At 34.7% G+C, this 14,196-nt stretch overlaps 1 protein-coding gene across 3 annotated transcripts in view; it reads left to right on the top strand.

Annotated features, from left to right (window-relative positions):
• LOC118192022 (cell adhesion molecule Dscam1-like) overlaps positions 1–14,196 on the top strand; it is a 1,213,535-nt gene that overhangs the window by 1,006,656 nt on the left and 192,683 nt on the right. For 2 of the 3 annotated variants that reach the window (XM_085823265.1, XM_085823266.1), the window contains exon 22: positions 10,873–11,114. In XM_085823265.1, the coding sequence (XP_085679391.1) occupies positions 10,873–11,114 (242 nt within the window). Of the gene's footprint in view, positions 1–10,872; positions 11,125–14,196 lie in introns of all 3 variants that reach the window. The other variant, XM_085823267.1, reaches the window with a different exon arrangement.

Genomic DNA, 14,196 nt, shown 5'->3' on the forward strand with positions numbered 1-14,196 from the left:
TTATGGAACGGTTAAAAAAGCAGTAAATACCAAACAGCTAAGCGTGCGTATTATAAAACTCACTTTCCTACAAGATGAAGGCATTTTTCTTCCTTATCTGAAGTAAAGGAAGTACTGTAATTGCGAAAATTTTCCGGTAACGTATTTCAATTAAAATATTCATTTTTGACCATTCCCGAATCCATTTAAACAAACGATTTTTTTTTTGTTTGACATCTGTAGTTATAGACAGAATAAAGGATTGTTTTCCCCAAAACGTATTGTAAAATGCATTTAAATATGATTCAAAAAAGATTTTTTTCGTGACGTCTGTACGTATACACGTATCTCGCATAACTCAAAAACGAGTAATCTCAGCTGAAATTTTAATACAGGAGTTCTATGACTTGTAGTTGTGCACTTGCATTTCTGGCTGCATATATATATAATTATAAGTAAGGTTGTAAGAACAAACGAAAAAAGACCAATTTTGGTCAAAATTAAGAAATCAGAAGATAAATTTTAGTACGCACGCCAAAAGATTACCAAAAACTGTGGCTCCGAGAAAACTCCAACATAAGCATATTTAGTTGCTATGAAATGTAAGAAAGAGGAGAAAAAATATTTGAATATTTAGAAGTTAATAAAAAAAGATATATACTAAACAAATTAGGTAATTTTTAACACAAGCAAAAAACAAATCAGTTGAACGAGGTAAAATAAAGAAAGTAGGCTATATGCTAAATGAAAAAAGTAGGTTATAAAACAGAGTAAAATACTAATCAATTGATCAAGGTAAAATATAAAAAAAAAAAAAAATATTAAAATTAAGAAGCGGTAAATGGTTAATTAGCCCGATTCGAAGTTCATTTTGGCTTTTCAAGGGAAATTTTTAAAATGAATTTCGAACCAAGCTAACTCCATTACGCGTTTCGCCGAAACAGACAATTGAAACTTTGCGCGACAAATTTTTAATGAGTTAAATAAACTATGTCAAAAAACTTTAGTCTCAATTCTCTGTTCCACTTTCTCGACGCGTCCGCATATATTGACACATTAAGGTGTAAAAAATGGAAAGGTAATGCCGATGTACAGAAAAAAAAAATAAATAGCGGTATGCTATTAGTCAAAATATACAAAAACTTATGGGTTGGACCTGCGAGCTTAAAGAATTAAAACTTTGCATAGGAACAGTAAATTATATTTAAATCAAAAGGAAAAAATAATAAATAAGACGACAAGCAGCATGGGTCTTGCCAAGACCTAGAAAAACTGTTAGAGAAAAAATTATAAAAATCAGACCTGGAACAAAGCTGTCTTCTTTGATGACGAGGAAACTCGAAAAGGGCTTGCAAACCCCCTAGCGTTTCCATTGCTCTCTAACTTGTCGGATATACTATATATATATACTATATATATATATATACTATATATACTCACTCTATACATACATATGTAGGTACGTATGTATGGATGGACTGGACCATACTTCTTTTAAGGTAACTCTAAGCATAATTAAGTATGTTGCATTAAACGCGCCATTTTGAAAAAAAGAAAGAATACTTAATCGTCAACTATTGTTAAAAATAAAATGTAAGTAAAATTTAAAATTAATTTTTGCCAATTACAATGCAAAAATCCACTATTAAATAGATGTTTATTATTTCTTTAGTTACTTTTACTTCTTTTTTATTTCATATTCTTCATAATTTTCTTTTTCATTTGTTCTTTTTTTGAAGCTTAAGTACTGTTCTGTACGAATAGTACTTTTTATTTTTTGTTACAAAATAAATTGCCTCTTATCCCAATGGGAAATTTTTTCCGCATTTTAAAAATTATTTCAGATATTTATAATAATCATTTACAATTTGGAATTGTAAATTCTACATTTTCTCAATACAAACTATCATTTAAGTACACTAATTAAATTTTTTTAGGATAAAAATATTTAAATGCTGATATCATTTTATAAAAGCAAACCTATTTAAGTCTGAAACATTATTTTAAACTTTCAGCTTGACTCTGCTAAAATCATGTCTTATCTACATTCATGCGCACTAAATGAAACTTTTACAGCCTAGTAAATAAAACAACAAAAGAATAAATAATAGTTTTATCCTTTTGCTTATATACAACTGATTTTCATATTTTGCAATTAATTTGTTTTTACACAAGGTTTCCTATCTTACCATCTGGGAAATCTTTCAATTAATCTTCCCTTTTCAAATTACATTTTCTCTCTGTTAGACTGAATACACCATGTATATTTTCCATTCTGTTAACAGTTTCCTAGAAATACATTAAAAAATATCGCATGTTTGGATTCGCGGATGCTTTTTCGTTTTTATGGGGATACGACAGATTTACCAAATGATAAAAACGGAAGAAATTTTTATGTTAGAAAATTTAAGCTTAAATTAAGAGTTATTTATGCACGAATACATATAGATAAAAATCTTTTAGCCTTTCGAAATTTCCATACTAAATAGCAATACTGATTTTCAATTTAGATAGATTATATCATATTGCAAACAATTGCATTCGCTGAGATTTGAGCTAAAACTCTTATTAAAGTATTTGTAAAGTAATATTTTAAAATCTGTTAATGATATGAAAAAAAAAATAAAAGCTAGATTTAAACAAAAACTATTGAAATGTACGAAACGATCGGCCATGAAAACTTTTAATTAAACTATTAATTTGGAAGAAAAACGTATTAAGTTTTTTTAAACTTTTTAACACATTTTAGTAAAATGCAATATTGATGTCTTTATTAATGACCATATGTAAAATAATCAGCTTCAGATTAATTTTAGCTCAGTGGCCTATTATGAAATCATAAATTTCATTTCATTGTTCATTAAGCTAATTAGCCAGCATTCTTGTTGCGTCTCATTTCGCTAAAGAAATTCGCATCGTAAACTTTCGAAATATCGCTAAAGAAATTCGCAATATTTCGAAAGTTTACGATGACTATGGAAACGGTAACTTCTTTTAGACCTCATGCTATAGGAAATCATTGCTATTGCTTTAAAGATTTTTAAAACGTACTCTAAACAATTCCTCAAATAAATTGTAAAACACATTTGCCATTGTATAAACCTGAGAAAATCGTCAGGGAGACATATTAGACAAAGAAAAAATAATTTTATAATGCTGCTTTGTAAACAGTATAAAAGTAAGTGGAAAATATATATATAATAAAGGAAGAATCTGTCTGGCTGTGTGTGTGCTTTTCGTTCGAACTGCGCGTAAGCTAATAGACCCAAGGTTACGAAAATTTGGTACATAGCTCATCTAAACAACAGCCAGTAACCTCGAAGCGATTTTTTCAAAATTCGAAAGAATTTATGTTACGTTTTTTGATGAAATAACATCAAATCGATAATTCTCTCTCATTATATCAACAACAATGTTACTGATATATTACTGTTGCTATTGTTGCTGCTGGTATCAGCACAGTTCCCACTCGGAGAAATGAGGGCGATCATTCTGTGCAGTTTTTAAATTTAATGTTTCTCTTGGATATTAGACGTTTGTCGAGAGAAGGCAACGGGAAGTTAGTTAATTTATTTACTAGGATAATAAATATTTGTATTAAGATATATTACTTATTTCATTGTATTTCTTTTATATGTAATACGTTTTTATTGAAATGTAGTTTTTTTTAAATAAATAATAATAAATTTGTTCTACAGGGTAACATTCTATGCAGTTTTTAAATTTAGTGTTTCGTGTTCCCTTTAGGCACATTTCCAGTACATTTAAAATCCTGATGAAGGCTGGTCGCTTAACGGCTAGTCTGTAATAAAATGAATGAAAACATACAAGAATGTTAAACTTTCTTAAATGCAGTCGCTCTTTTTACTTCCTTGTACGAAGTAAAGGCCCATTTACCCTAGCGGAACTTTGAGCCTAAGAAACGCAGGCGAATTTGAAGACTCGTTTGAGAGCTTTTTAACAGCAATTTTTTCTTATTATGAGGGAATATTTAACTCTTAAACTCTTGAATAATGTTATAAGTTAGGCTGTTTATTTAAATGTGTACATATTCAGTTTCAGTTTTAAAAAAAAAAGAGTAACATTTTCGCCATTTAGTGAAGCTAGCAACTTCCGCGTGCATTTCTTAGGCTCAAAGTTCCGCTAGTGTAAATGGGCCTTAAAGGAAGTATTTCTCTCCCTAATGGTGGGCACAAACCATTATGCTAGTTGGCCACTACTAAGGCCGGAAACTGTGGTCATTTTATTATAGAAGCAAATACAAGTGAGCCACCGTTTTCTCCTTTGCGCCACTACAAGGACCGGAAGAAGTGGCCACTTCATTATAGAAGCACCTAATAGATGGCCACCGTTGCCTTCTACGAAGGGACAGACAGTTATACCATACCTTTTCCGGGGTTCGAACCTGGGCCCACCGCTACGACAGTCAGGGTCACCGTTGCCTCCAATGAAAGGATATATAATTTGCATCCATACCCCCCCGGGAGTCGAACTGTGTCTTTCGTAATGCTGTCGGAGTTTCTAACCACTTTTTCTCACTGAGCCGCGTCAAGAAAGTATTGTGATCGCGAAAACTTTCGGATATCATATTTCAACCAAAATATCCGTTTTGACCTCTTTCCAATACATTTGAACAATTTTTTTGCGTAACATCCGTACGTACGAGCAGAATAAAGCACACTTTACCCAGAGCGGATTATAAATTGGATTTTAAATGGATTCGGATGGGTTCTTTTCGTGGAGTACAGACTTCGTACGTACAACTCGGAGACTGCTACAACATCTAGCTGCGATAGCACCAGTAATGTAAACGTTATTCGTATTTTGTAATTTAATAATAGTACACGTGAACATAATTAATACGATGGAAATACGTAAAAGGAAGTAAGAAGAAAATAAGATGAGAAATTCAGTCCAGGGCGTCATCGAAATGGAATGAGATCATAGAGAAAGTTCGTTAGTCTTATGGGTTCCTCGAAACACATCATCTTTTCGCCTCACATCACGCTGCTTCTTCATCCCCGTCTCCGTCTCAATGGCGGAATCGTCTGAATTATTCAAGCAGCTTGCAGAACCATCTAATTGCTGTGGAGGTTGCCAGTTTGAGATGTCAAAAGAAGATTGTAGCCCACATACAAGGTGTGACACACACAAAAAATAAGAAACTTGTCCAATAAATCATTATACTTACAAGATCAGTTTTCCGTGACATTATCACTTTCAAAGTAGTTCCCTTCAGCATTCGCACACTTCTTCTATCAGTGCTGATGATGCTGGTAACAGTTCGGGAACGAGGTTTTTAGAAAGCCGTTCAAGAGATTCTCCGTTGATGCGTGAACCTCTTCAGCTAAGGTAAAATGGGTTCCCTTTAAGTGAGTTTTAAATTTAGGAAATAAAAAAGTCGCTTGGAACCAAATCAGGTGAATAAGGAGGATGATCAGAAACTGCTCGACAGATAAAACTGTGTTAGCGGGTGCATTTCCTGGTGCAACAGCCATCCATCATTCCACAACTGTGGCATTTTTTCGTAATTTATTCACGAAGTATTTTTAGTACATCAATGTAGTATTGTTCATCAAAAGTCTGATCACTGGGAACCCATTCAATCATGATGCACGTTCCTCATCCTCCATAGTGTCCCTTCTCGCTGAAATCTGCTTATGTCATTCAAATACACATGCATGAGACAAAGTTTCATCTCCATAAGCCTCGGCTAACATTTGAAATGTTTCGTCTGTGGCTGATCGGTTTTTACATTAGACATTTTTTCGGCAGCATCCAATTGCACGTGTTCGCTCAATGACGTAGTACTCCCCCCTGGCATGGTCGGTTAAGTCGAAACTGGCTGCCTGGATAGAGGATGTGTGTGGCATGACGTCATCAAATGAGTTGTTGCCAACTCTATTTTCAAGCTACACACTTAGTCACTTTTTTGTGTCACACCTCACACACACATATATATATATATGTACAAACACCTATCGTTTTATCCGGTTCGGCGAGCTCTGTGTTTTATTCTTATATGTTGCTAAATAGCGCATATTTTGCTTTAAATGTGAGTGAATTATGTTGTTCTTATTTCTGGTAAGGTTTTTATGATTTTAGCAAATCTGCATGCGATAGGTGTGGAATTATCAACTATTTAAAAGTTGCGCTAGGCCTAACGTAGAGGCTATTTGTTTGCATTTGAAACTCTTATTAGTGAATTCAGTTGGTACACCAACTTCAGTGTCTTTCTGCCAGTTGAGTCCAAAAGTTAACTTTAATTGTGCACCGAAAATTTTGTCTTTTTGAATGTTAGCCGAATCATTTGCGGTGGCGTAGAACCTCTAATTTTAACTGTAAAACTGTTTTTCAATCTGTTTTTAACTGTATTTGGTGTTTTTAGGTTTTTCTGTGTTTTGCAATTTTTAATGAAGATGTGTTGAGTTTTTATATATTTTTGCCTTGCCTCAAAGTGAGAGAATTGTTTTAATTAGAAATATATCTCTAACGAAATTCGAGGGAATGAGTTTAAGTGAAGTGCAGTAAAAATTGTATATCTTTTCTAGAACCCAGAAAAGAATTACAGAAAATTTAGTGTCGATAGCTATAATAGTGACTGAGTTAATCGCAAACAAACACACAGGTAGACAATCTTCTTTATATATATAGAGAGAGGAATTCTATGCTTTATTCGGTAAAGTCTTATTGGCGCTGTTTATGTCTTATGACGACTGCGGTTCAAACACGTAGCAATTCACTTAGAGATTGTGATAATTTAAATCACAAACGTTAGTTAAATTCATACTGTGTATAATAATCATATTGTTCAATGTTTGGAAATTTCAGGTTGAGTAAAATTCTTATATTCCCAGATGTATGCTTGGAAAGACAAGAGAAACAGTCCGTGAACACCGCTATTGTTGCTCTGTTGCAATTGTTAACCACTGAACAAAACGGAACAATAGCAGAGCGTAATGGAAGGTAATTATTATGCACGAAGTTGCCTTTTCACATTACATTTCCAGCTCCAGACTTGGCAACTGAATGGAAAATTGGAAGAATTTAAATTAGAAACTCATTATTGAATTCTATCAGAGACAGGCGCCATGTGCTTTGAATAGCAGACCTGATTATTCGCAGTTGTGAATGCGCTTAAGATGTAAACAGCACGAAGAAAATTCCTGGCTTTGTTAAGGAGCAAAATAATGGAGATACTGCTTTAGATGTTCATTTACGGATAATTCATTTTAATATAAAATATTAAAACGGGATTTTAAAAATGTGAATTAATTTATATCTCTTTGTTTCGAGGTTATGTAACATTCAATTTAATTGAATAATTTTCAATAAATTAAACATAATTTCTTTAAAGTATTAAATCACTAATAATGCTCCTCATGCGTAATGTCTTTATGAAAGATGGAAACGCATTCGTATTCCAATTTCTAATTTAAAATCCTGTGGGTATTGTTGTTATCATGTTTAATAAGTTTCTGATTAAAAAAGTACACTTGTATCTGATGATAATCCTGGTTAGCATATAAATACTAGCAACTTGTGAATGTAGACTGTGCCCCGAACCACATAAGCAATATCATAGTATGCTCCAAAATTTCTATTATTTATTTATTCATTGCTTTTTCCTGTTTAGACATAATAAAGTTTTATATCATATTTTTAAAGATTTAACATCCTTTCCTCTCTGAGTTTAATCTCATTCTCTCTTGACAAAGTTTTTTGATATTATACGAAGCGGGCCATGAATCTTTGCAAAAGGCGAAACGTTTTTCCAAAAATCATTTCGAAACGAGCTGCGTTAGCTGTGGTTAGCTATACATCAATTCGGAGGGTCCTGGTCACAATGGGACGCTTCAAAACTAAAGAGTTCGCTTCTTGTGTAAAACAGTTTTATTCTCATGTAGCTATACCGCGCTTCATTGTTACAAATTTTGTGTACATGAAAATAATTTTAATGAAATTATATGTAAATTGTAATATTTCTTGTAAAATATAACATGAAAGTCGTAAAGAGTAGCTAAGAGTAAGAAGCGTTGTCGAAACCGCAGGGCTACAACTCTGAATCCTTTGCGAAATATCGCCAAGTTGGCTGTGGTTTCGGCAGCTAATTTGTGTAGCCAAATTTGGACAGAAATTGTCAAAAGTCGCCAAACTTTGTCACCATTTGACGATATTTTAGTCCTATACCTATTTAATTCTAACAGGTCCCATTCCTTTGTAACTGTAACTGTGTAGGCCTTCCAACAATTTCGTAAACATTTTCGTAAATTTCGTACTAGAAATTTCTTAACAGCTGGGGGAAAACTGTATAAGACGGCAAAAAGTTCTCAGCTTGATTCTGAATTGATTTCAGAGCTTTACTCACAAGTAAACTTTCTCTGCTTTGATACCATTTCCCGGAAACCTGTACATTTTCTGAAAGATTATGCCACAAGTAAAAAAACTGGGAAATCTTAGGGGCAGAGGGACAAGAGTTTTGGACCTATAGGGCTCACAAAGTATCAGAAACGAAAACATGGAAACATGACACCAAAACTCGCTAAAATGATCGTTTCACGTATTTATATGAACTAATGATATGGTAAGAAGGTTGGGATCTCAATATAAAGAAAGAAACATCTCGTTGAAAAGAAACGTTATACGTTGGAGTATTGAAATTGTGACTTGTTATTGACTTCAAACAAAATATACTACAATATGCAATCAATGTGAAATTCATCAAATAAACAGTGAGAGGGGCAGAAAGACAGCTCACGTTGGGCACATTTTAAAAAAGCGATAGCCTCACACTTTGCACACTCATCGTGTGTCAATGAATCGAACCAGTAATCCATTGGCGCAATCCACATTCCAGGTTCGTCGTACCAAGTATTTGTCCTTATAAAAAGCATATTTAATCACGTTTTTAACACGATGAGCGCTGAACTGATACAGTGAAAAGGATTGCAGGGCCACAAAGCTATTGCGATGCCAAATGTGCTCCTGTGTCTCGATAATGATTGTATCCGTTATGTAACGAACAAAAGATTTTTAGTGTCTGAAAATAATGAATATCCAGAGGATGGATCTTTCCCTTAAATCCTTCAGGTACCAGTTCTTTTTGTAGGTTTTTATCATCAATAAAGCAGACAAAGCGTTAACATAGTCATTACGGAAATATGTCCATCTATACACAATTTAATGATACTTTGTGGGTTCTATAGCTCCGAAAAGCTTGTCCTGCCCCTAACACTTCACAGTTTTTCTGCTTGTGATATAAGCTTTCAGAAAATATATGGGTTTTCGGAAAACCGCTATCAAAGAAGAGAAGGTTTACTTGTTTAGAACATTGAGACATAGCTATACCAGCCTACGTATTTGAGGCTTTTGTATATGCTTGTGTTTAACTCTTTTAGTAGTTTGAAGTGATAACTATTGATTGGGCTCTGTCATACTCAGAAGTGCTGCGCGAGTACGTATATGTGAAGAGTTGAAGAACTGTAAAAATTTCTTTGCAAAAATAAATTACATCAAGATATCATTGATTATATATACAGTCAATCCATTAAGAGCCCGTACACTCGTAACACAATGATTGACATGACATTGCTAAATATTCCAGTATTATCTAATAGTGTTCCTCCCTTTTAACTATTATCTGAGTATTGAGGAACCTAGTGAACAGCTAAGCGAATAATCGCTTAAGTTCAGAAACAGAAAGTTAAACTCAAGAAATGTTAGTTACCCTTTATTGCTCACAAGAAAGATATACAATCGGCCCTTTTCTCAGGGCGTACAGCAAGGCCTCCACTTGGGATTTAACTCAAAAGTGATGACTAACTAAAGCAATTTATCCGAGAGTAGTAACCTCTTAGAGAGAAGTAGCCAAAAGGCAAATGCGCACTATTCAGAAATTATGATTCTCTCTCTTGAAGTTAGTGGGACTTCGACTTAAATACCACTCCTTCTCATTTGCATTAAACGCGTTTCTAAAAGTCGTTCTAGTAAGGAGTTGTAAGCTGAAGATAGGAGAGATAGAAAAGCTGCATAAACTTAAAAATAACTGTTATAAACTTGTTATAAACTGTTATATACCTTACAAACTAAATCACGGGTTAAGAAATTAGAATAAACTGGATCTACCATAAATTTGAAAAATGCAAGAAGGTGAAGTTCTTGGCGAAGCAAAGGAAACGGGCAAGACGATAGACATTCGAAGCCTTGGAAGAATTTGATGGGTATCACAAGAAGAGCTCAATCCAACAGATTATTTCTACAATGCCATTTCTAAAACCTCTGCATACCTGTGGTTAAAGAATTTTCTCCAACAAATTGTTTTCTCATAGAGGTGACATACCATGGTCTCCGAGGTGTCTCTGGATATTTCTCTTGCCGATTTTTATTGGAATAGAAACCTTTACATGAAAGTAAAAAAGTAAACTGTTAACCGTAGACCAACTGAAACAGAACGTTCCTGATAAAGTAGCCGGAATTACGCTCACTATCTGTTCAGTGTGTTTTCCAAAATTTAATGCTCCGTTATAAAACTGATAAAGATATGAATAAAGACATCTCACCGATATTATTTTTAATAGTAAATTTTTGGATATGTTTATTATGTTAAATAAAATCTCGATGATTAAGTTTGTTTAACTGCATTTTTTATTTGGTTTATAAAAGTACAAAATATCTATGGCCACCTTATATGAGCTTTTTGTGAGTTAAATTTCTGATCCTAATTGTTACAATCCTTGTGTATTAAATTGTTATTTTAGCGTGCTTTCCATCTTGTATGGGTTTGAGTTATTAATATAAAAAATTATAATTAGCACACCGTATGTGTTCTTCTGCATCAAAATTACACTGCTATGCTCGTGGATATGGATTCAATAATTATTTTTTTCCTTACAGATTCCCGCGGTTCCGGAGGTCGAGCTGACGATATTTCCATGAGTTCCTACGGTAAGGCAAAGGGTAATTCTGTGTACGATTCCCAAAGGGAGCCACTGTATTATCCTCTGCCTTACGCCACCACCCACATTCCCAACCATGTGCCAGATCCCACGTCCGAGTCGCCGGAGCAGAGCCTGCAGCGGACCCGGGGTGGAGGTCGCATGACTGAGCACACCTATGACGTCCCGCAGCGACTTCAGGTAACGAAGGGTCAGTGTGAGTCCTCGTTGTCCGAATTTGTTTTCTCTCATATGAGAACCAATCTCACATGAGGTTGTCCAAAAAAGCTGTTTTGATGTTTAATATGATTTATCAGTAGAGATTATCAACAAAGTCGGCCCAGGTGGAATAGCGAATCATTTTACAGGATACATTGAGATTAACCTGACACTTAACATGCCTTTTGTATAGTTGAAGGGTGAAAAGGTACATAATGTAATTCTTCAAAAATGTTTTATAACGAATTTAATGCATTTTTATTTAAATCACTGAGATTAAAATGTAAAACTGTAACATTCTTAAGAACCGCGTTTATTGCTTTTAAACAGCCTGGATTTTAATCAACAACAGACAGATGTTGTGTAGAGAATTTGTCTGATAGCGTTTTAAAAACTAGGTGAATGATTTTTTTTTATTTATGGAAATCTTAATTTTATTTGATTCTGAATTATTTATTTTAATGCTTTAATTTTGGGGAAAAACAGATGCTTCTGGGAATATTATTTAGTTTAAAAGAATATTATTTATTTTCCTTTATTTGCAAATTTTGGACAAGCTTTGATTCATTGTGAAAAGAAGCAGGGAAAGGGAAGCAATTTTTTGCCAAGTCATGATTTCGCGCGCTTTGTCCTTTAGAATGTTCTAGAAGGATTTTCATTGTGTAGTTGACCTTAAGAGAGGAAGTACGTGACAAAAAGGTCAAAGGTTGCTACTTGTCTTTCAATGTAAGTCATTCAGGTTTTTGGCGATTGAGGGTCCGGTTGTTGGCTAAGTGAAGAAGGGCGCGCATGCGCGATCACCCTTATTTCCGCATTCAGGGGTTGAAAACGCAAATTTTGCCATAATTAAGGGGGCGATAATTGAAGCCATAGTGGGAACCCGCGTTTGTGAAGGAGACGAAGGAAATTCGAGTTGAAATGACTTACTTACAGGCTGGCTGGACTTTTGGACGTTACTCTTGAAACTTGCTTGAAAGCGATAGGCAAGATGTAATTCACGACGAGAGATGTTTTCCGGCGGGGAGCGACAAATATGCTCCCCGGCCGCGTTTTGGGTTAAGAGGCGAGACTTACTTACTGACTGGTTTTTGGAACTTACTTTGGACGTTACTCGTGAAGCTTCCTCTTGGGATGAGCAAGAACAGGCGAGCCGTAATTGCCTAGAAAAACGTTTCTGGCCGGGAGCTGCAAACATGCTCCCTTGCCGCGTTCTGGTAAAAAGGCGAAATTTGAACCAGTTACCTGCGTGTTGACTTAAGACTTTCAAGACCAAGCGGATAGCCGTGCTGGGCAGCAGTGCTCCTGTTTCTGCTTTACAGAGGTAAAATAACGTCGTCATTAGTAAAACCAGTTACCTGCGTGTTGACTTAAGACTTTCAAGACCAAGCGGATAGCCGTGCTGGGCAGCAGAGCTCCTGTTTCTGTTTTACAGACTTAAAAATAGCTTCATCATTATGAAAACCAGTTACCTGCGTGTGTGTTTTCGCAAATAGTGCCCGGACAGGACGATGTCTTCTGAAACTTCCATTTTGTGACCGTAAAGATGAGCCCCGCCGACGTCAACGCTTATTAAGATACGAGTCCTCCACTTCAAGATGTCCACCCAAGATAAGTTTTATTTTTTTTTGTGTTTGAACTTTAAGTAAGTTAAAAAACAACGTTGAATCTTAAATTAATTCTCAGGCCTTCAATTGTTTCCCTTTTCCCTTTTAAATTACCAAGACAAACCTTAAGGTTTTTTATATGAATTTAAATGAAAAAAAAAGTAAATGACAAATTGAATAATTCTCCTTAGACTCTCTGATGAGGATAAGATTTTTTTTTTTATTGTGATGAAATTGAATAAACTGATATTTAATCTGGAAACCTATTACAGTATGTTTTCTTTATATATTTAATATGTTTTTCCTATATATCTTGTATATGTTTTTCTTATGTTTTCGATCCTCTCACGGCGCGGTCCCGGGATGCAATTTTTACAACACAAATGCATTAAAAAATTCACTATACGATCACTAAAAGTTTGGTAATTAGCAAATTCTTAAGAGTTTAGTTTCCTCCCTAAGAGGAAGTATAAACCTCTCACGGCAAGTAGTTTCCTATTTAACACAGATTAAATAGATAAATACGCCGAATGGCAACAGATTCGAATGAAGAGCAAAACGACGTAAAATTATGTTTCAAGACTAATTGACCTTTTGAGATAAAAATAACGTAAAACACGAAACATAAGAGAATAATCCTTATTTTAAAATAAAAGAATTAAGGAATTTGCAAAGTAATAATCAACGTGTTAAGGGTAAAAAGATGATTGTTTAGTTAGTTTCTGTGGCATTATCGTGGCACATCGAGTGCACCAAGTGATTCAAACGTTACATCAACCATTCTCGCGTATCTAGAATACTTTCTGATGCCAGCCTTTCGGTGTAATTTGAATGGCAACAAGCATATTATTTGACACATGGAATTTTTATATTAATGTTCGTATCCTAGAATATTGTTTGAAAATTTTACATGTATTGCATAATGCAAGGTACTTTCTCCCTCCTTCCAACATGTCTTCGTGGTGTAGCGGTAGCAGTCTTGGAGCGTGCTCAAGGGGCTCAGGTTTGAGTCCCGGCGAAGGCATCGCACATTTTTTACGTCTCTTGCATTAAAAAAGTCTAATGACTTTACAAATGGCGCCCAAACTAAAAGGTGGTTGACAATAATTTGTTATCTCCAGGATTTGGTTACTGGGTCCCCTAAAAGTCGCCCTGTAAAAGGGGAATACCTAAGTTATTTTCCCCCTTCTTTCAGCATGTCATCGTGGTGCAATAGTAGCATACTCGGCGCGTATTCGAGATGTCCAAGCTTGGAGTCCCGGCGAGGGCACTGCATATTTTCACATCTCCTGCATCAAATATTCCATAATAATTCTATACTAAATGCCAATAAAGCACTAAAAAGCCAATGAAGATTCCATTTTCAGAATGAGATCCATTTCAGTTTCTATTGCTTCAGTTACTTCATTCATGTTGCTTAGTACAATATTGTTTTCTCTCATACCCTTTCTAGATATTTT

The sequence above is a fragment of the Stegodyphus dumicola genome, chromosome 9 (genome assembly GCF_044657685.1).
Source record: "Stegodyphus dumicola isolate Sdum_Otavi_A_Nest chromosome 9, ASM4465768v1".
In the NCBI taxonomy this organism is placed as follows: domain Eukaryota; kingdom Metazoa; phylum Arthropoda; class Arachnida; order Araneae; family Eresidae; genus Stegodyphus; species Stegodyphus dumicola.